General features: G+C 46.1%; 1 protein-coding gene across 2 annotated transcripts in view; it reads left to right on the forward strand.

Annotated features, from left to right (window-relative positions):
• Positions 1-4233, forward strand: part of DOCK1 (dedicator of cytokinesis 1) — a 268915-nt gene extending 264682 nt beyond the window's left edge. For both annotated transcript variants that reach the window (XM_077784742.2, XM_077784744.2), the window contains exon 52: positions 1311-4233. In XM_077784742.2, coding sequence (XP_077640868.2) covers positions 1311-1406 — 96 coding nt within the window. In that variant the 3' untranslated portion in view covers positions 1407-4233. The remainder of the gene's footprint in view (positions 1-1310) is intronic.
• The last annotated feature ends 1767 nt before the right edge of the window (positions 4234-6000 follow it).

Below are 6000 nucleotides of genomic sequence, written 5' to 3' on the forward strand. Positions count from 1 at the left end.
TTTAATTACCTTCAAGGTTGTTTTTCTTCTGCTCTTACCTCTGAAAACTCCCAGTCATGAGATTGCAGGAGCATCAGGAGCTGCTCTGAGCAGAGGAGGGACTGAGATGTCCTGGCATCACCCTGAACCTCTCCTCTTTTTGGAACAGCATCCTTGGATAGTTTTGAAAAGGACCAGCTTTGGTTCTCTGCACTTCCATGGCGTTTCTCAGTTGTTTAGATGCCGGGATCTTCCTGATCCTGACAAACCATCAGGAATTTTGTCCAGCACTGAGGAGTTGCAGGTGCTTGGGCTGTCCTTGCAGAGGTGACTGAGGAATTTGGGCAGAGCTGGTGCTGGTCAGGCTGTGGCTGTGTGGAGCCAGCAGCTGGTGCTGGGCTGGCTGAGGCAGGACGGGAACAAAGAGCTGGAAAAGCATCATTGGGAAGGAGGAAAACAAAAGGCCCTGACTGGGGAGTGGGGGAGAATCACAGGGAAAAACACAGGCAGAGCAGAGTTGATGAGCTGTGACACTGCAGCACAGCCTCTGGGAAACCTGTGCTGCCTGCACAGCCCAAATCTGGGAAAACCTGTCTGCAAACTGCAGCGTTCCCAGCACTTCCTGCAACAGATTTTATCACTTCCACGTTTCAACATTAGGGAAAAAGGTCTTCATTTCCATAATGGCTTTTTTCATTTATCCAATTAGTTGGTGATTCTGACTGGGGATGCTCTTCTGTTGTGAGATACATAAAGTGATTTTAAATATGTATATTTGAATGTTCTGCATTTCTGTTTGGAATATTTTAATTATAACTCTGTGTAATAGTAAATTGTGAGTGACTTATTCCTCTAAATGATTTTAATTTGTTTATTTTTTGTTTTTTTGTTTAAATATTTCTGTTCTTAGTGTGCAAAATCCAAAACATAGTGGAAAAGCAATGAAGCCATTGCTTCAGCTTGGGTTTTAAGCTCTGAGTGCCTAGAGGCTGAGGGCAATCGATACAGACCAAGAAATCAATATCCTATCATGATATAAAGTGGGGAATTATAAACTTCTCCAGTGCTTTCAAAAGATTTTTCCCTTAAATATTGAGCTAATTAATCCTGAACTCTTGAGAGATCTTTTTTCACTGTCAAAAGTCAAAGTTATATTTAAAAGTAATGGCTGAGAGCATTTTGTGCTCACAGCAAATTCTTCAGGGAGAGGTTTTTGTGAGCCAGAGGCCTCCAGACTTACCTGCTGCCTCTTGCACTTAGACATGACTCAAAAGCATTCCAGAATTCCATTCATTCCTCACCTGATCTGCCCAAATTGTTTTTTTTTCCAGCACCTGCCTCCTCCGCTGCCCAGCAAGACTCCGCCGCCGCCGCCTCCCAAGACGACGCGGAAGCAAACGTCTGTTGACTCTGGGATTGTCCAGTGAAGGAGGAAGCGGGATTTTTTCCAAAGATAAAGCTGTAACAATTCATTTCCCTAAGTATTTTATGGTCTATAATGTTTACCTCATTCAGGCGTGCAGTATCTAACATTTAGTGCAATGGTAACTCCGTAAGAAATCCATTTCTCGCCACGTGTCGGAACCAACACTACATCCCCCTGGTTTTGGGGTTATTCCCTCCCATAACTTGAAAGAAATCTGGATTTCTACTTGAGACTGGGAACTCCAGCAACTGACAAGACCCTCTTCCTAAACCTTCTCCCTGCTTCTGGATAACGCCAGGCACAGAGCTAAATGTGGAGATTAAAATGAGAGCTGGAAATGTTGTACCTAAAGATTTTGGGTACCTCTGGAGCTTCAAATGAGCAGAGTTTTTGTAGCTAATCTCAGTGTATATAGGAATCAATGACAATATTCACATGGAATTCAGGGCAAGAGGAGGTTTCCCAGTGAGGTGAAGCTGCTGTCGGATTTCCCTGAATAACAGGGATTTCAGCCCCGGGTTACAAATCAGACACCACTGTTTTGTGAAATTGGTGTGTGTTACAAATAACCTGATTGCAGTGAGCAAAGTGGGGATTTGGGGCTGTCTTGGCCACAGTGACCGCGATGCCATCGAGTTTAAAACCTCTGGTGAGAGGAGGAAAAGTGCCAGCCAAACCTCCCCTCTGACCATGAGGCTGCTCAGGGAATTTGTAAGGTCCCCTGGGAAAATGTTCTTGCAGGTGCTGGGGTCCATCAGTGCTGGTCCCTTTCTAAACATCACCTCCCAAGGGCACAGGAGCAGCAATTCCCAAATGTTGGAAGTCAAGCAGAGCTGGCTGGGCTGAACAGGGATCTCCTCTTGGATATCACGTGGAAAAGGAAGGTGTGTGCCAGTGGAAGCAAGGTCAGGGGGCACAGGAACAACACAGAGGTGCAGCTCCCCGCTGTAGGGAGAAAATTCCTGTGGTCAAAGCTCAGCTGGAGTTGGAGTTGAACTGTCAGGAACCAAAAAAAAGAGTTTTTTTCAAACGTATCAATGGCAAAAGGCTGTGTAAAAATATAATCAGCCCATTCTAGGGTGGGGATGGGCACCTCACAAACAGGACAGGGACAAGGCAGGCATGTTTAGCACATCCTTTGTCTGTCCTCAGCGTGGGACCCAAGAGGGTCCCAGTGCCCTGAGCTGGAGGGCCACGACTGTGACAATGCTCAGCTCCCAGTCAGCCTGAACCTGCAGGACCTGCAGCCCCAGCTGAATCCCTGCACATCTATGGGCCCTGATGGGATTTACCAGAATCCTCAAAGAGCTGCTGATGTCATCACAAAACCCCTTTTGATGATTTTTGAATGGTCTGGGGAATCCAGAGAGGTCCCAGCTGACTGGAAGCTGGGGAATGTTGTCCTGGTTTTCAAGAAGGACAAGAAGGAGGACCCTGAAAACTACAGGCCCAGTAAAATCATGGAGATTATTCTGGAGCACCTGGAAAACACCTGGAGGACAATGCAGTCATTGGTCACAGCCAGCACGGCTCCATGAGGGGAAAGTCCTGCTTGTGACCCCAAATTCCTCCTACAGCAAGGTCACCCAGCTGGCTGATCCAGGAAAGCCAGGAGATGGAATCTTTTTGGACTTCTGCAAAGCTTTTGATAGCATCTCCCACGGATCCTTCTGGACAAAATGTCCATCCTACAGCTGGAGAAACACATCTCGGGATGGGTGAGCAGTGGCTCAGGGGTGGGGCACAAAGGGTGACAGTGGCTGGGGTGACACCAGGCTGGCACCAGTCCCACTGTAAATAAGACATTAAAGTGTTGGAAAGTGTCCAAAGGAGGCACAAGGATGGGGAAGAGCTAGGCTGGAGGAGAGGAGACTGAGGGGAGAGCTTGGTGGGTCAGCAGCATCCTCTGAGGGAACTGCAGGGGCAGGAACTGAACTCTTCATTGGCACAGTCAGGGACAGGACCCAGGGAACAGCCAGGGCAGGGTGAGCTTGGATTTAGGGAAAGGTTCTTCCCCAGAGGGTACTGGCACTGCCCAGGGAATGGGCACGGCCCCGAGGCTGCCAGAGCTCCAGGAGGGTTTGGACACTGCTCCAGGGTGGGATTTTTTGGGTTCTGTGCAGGGATGAGAGCTGGGCTGATGATCCCTGGGGGTCCCTCCCAGCTCAGCGTAATCTGTGCTGAATGGGCTCTGTAAAACCAGAAATTGGGGATCACCCACTGCCACTGTCACTCAGTTGGACCTTCTGGGTGTCCATGAGGGGGAGAACAAGGAAACCTTGGAGCTGCCAGCAGCACGAGGATGTGGGAGAGAAAACTGAGCAGAGAGGAGACTCCTGGTCATTCTGAACCTAAATGTTGAGTACAGAAACGGGAGGAGCTTTTTCCTTCCTCTATTGTGTAATATTTCATGTTGGATTAGGATGAACTGAACGGAATCACTTTGTCCTTGTGCCATCATTCTGTACAGTGTTTGTATATATGATGGTTTTTAGAATGTTTTAATTTTTATGGTGCCTGCTTTTCACGTCATAATGATTAATGTGCCTGCAAAGAATGCTTTATGTGTTCTTAATTTTCTAATTGCTGAAAGTGTAAAGAAAAGACAAAATAGTGGGTGTTTTTTTCCAGATATTAAGCTCTGAGAAGTATCAGACTGATGGGATGGGGTTTTGGGAGGGAGGAAGGAAACTAACTTTATATTCTAGTGTTTTTTTATTGTCATCACACTTTGGTTTTTTTTATTATCTACAATCTTTTTACTCTTACAGTAGATTGTTTTTAAATATACCACTGACTCAAAAAAATAAACTATTATTTTAAAAGCTTGTCTAAGAAAATGAATATGTTCCCTGGGTAATTTTGGTCCTCACTGCAGAATTTTGGGAACTACTGCATTATGTAGAAGGCTGTGTATACACTTTCTTTTTTTCAGGACAGTTTAGGAGGGGAACTCGTGAGAAAACTGAAATCTTTTATTGTGCTGTTGTGGCTGTCCCTGCAGGTTGGAGTTAAAACACACATCAGCACTAAGAACATCCATCTCTGTGTGCTGTCCATGCCCAAAATGATGGCTTGGGTATCTCTAAGTGAATGCTTCAGAAAACAGATGAGTTTTATGTAATATTTTCCACCTCAGGTACCTGCTACATGATGCAAGTTCCAAGCAGAAATGACTTTACACAGCAATAAAACAACACTGTTGTTACAAAGGCAGAAAAATTGCCCTTCTCATAAAAAGTGGCTCCTGTGGTCAATTACATATTCTCATTCTTTTGCCTTAAACCACGGTGTCACTTTGGATCAAACAAACACACTTTCCCTTGCTGTAAAATCAGCTCCTGGAGTGTCTCAGGATTTACTGCTGGATCTCATCCTGCAATTCCCTCTTTGTTCTGTTCCTATAATCTCTGCTCAAGAGGAGCAGGCAGGGAAGGATTCTTGGCTGCAGTCAATCAAATACCCATAGTCAATCAATAATGTATTGCACCTTTCATTCTGTAAGTCTTGTATTTAATTGAGAATTGCTTTGGAGGCTGCTCTTGCTGGGATGCTGGGTGAGTTTCCTCTTTTCTGTTCCATTTGCTTCCTAAAGGATGGGAAGAGCTTTCCCATCTGCCTTTCAGTGGATACCTGTAAATTGTATTTCTGCTAATGTGTTTGTTTTCCCACGCCCTTAGCAAATTCCTGTGCTCATGCAAGTGTTATAATTCGGCCCTGCGAGACTCCTCAAACAAGAGCTGCACTTCCAAATCGGTCTCACAGCACAGACTCCAGATCTCATCTGTGTGTGTGTTTTACAGATTGAAAATCAGTCTCTCAGAGCTGCTCTCAGACCCCAGTTGTCACCCTTTTACAACCTCACAGCTCCTAGGCTGTGACCTGTGCAGAACCCCGAATGAATCGGGGCCCTCCTCAAAGTGGGCTAAAAACACACTTGAGCAAAGCCAGCAGCTAATTCCTCACAGGCAGTGGACAGTCCTGGGAATGTTGTTATTTCCCATGGTTTGCTCTCTCCTTTTCAATCCAGCTGGGAGTCAGAGCATCCCAGTGCCTTGGGAATTCCTTGTCATGTTGTTTTGGACACAGCTGGGCTAATGCAGAAGAGCTCGTTATGAAACAATTCAGAAAACTTATTTGACTTTAACCAGTGATAGGATCTCCTGTCCCTACCATCTGCCCCATTCCTGTAGGAATCCATCCCCAAAGGGCTGCAAGTTTTTTGCTTTTCCCAGCCCGTGTCCTGAGCTGCATGTGGAGAAGGTGAGGTTGGGACAACCTAATTTAATCATCACCTCTTTATCCTCCCAGTGCTTCCACCCCAAAGGTCCCACTCAGACGTGATTCAAATCAATATTTCTGCTTGCAAAGGTGACCCATCCATCTTTTCCATAGCAGACCTTGGCCAGGGAATCCACAGGGGCCACGTTTTCACCTTTTGGGACAAGTCAGGGATTAACCTCCTCCAAGTGCTGCCCCTCTGCTCACACTTGACAGCAGCTCCTCGGGGCTTTGTGACACAAATTGCACTGAAAGAAGGAATGCAGAGATGCCAAGTATTGGATAGTGGAAAAAACAGAATTTCAGTGGCCACT

Source organism: Lonchura striata, chromosome 6, assembly GCF_050655825.1.
Source record: "Lonchura striata isolate lonStrDom1 chromosome 6, ASM5065582v1, whole genome shotgun sequence".
NCBI classification, from domain to species: domain Eukaryota; kingdom Metazoa; phylum Chordata; class Aves; order Passeriformes; family Estrildidae; genus Lonchura; species Lonchura striata.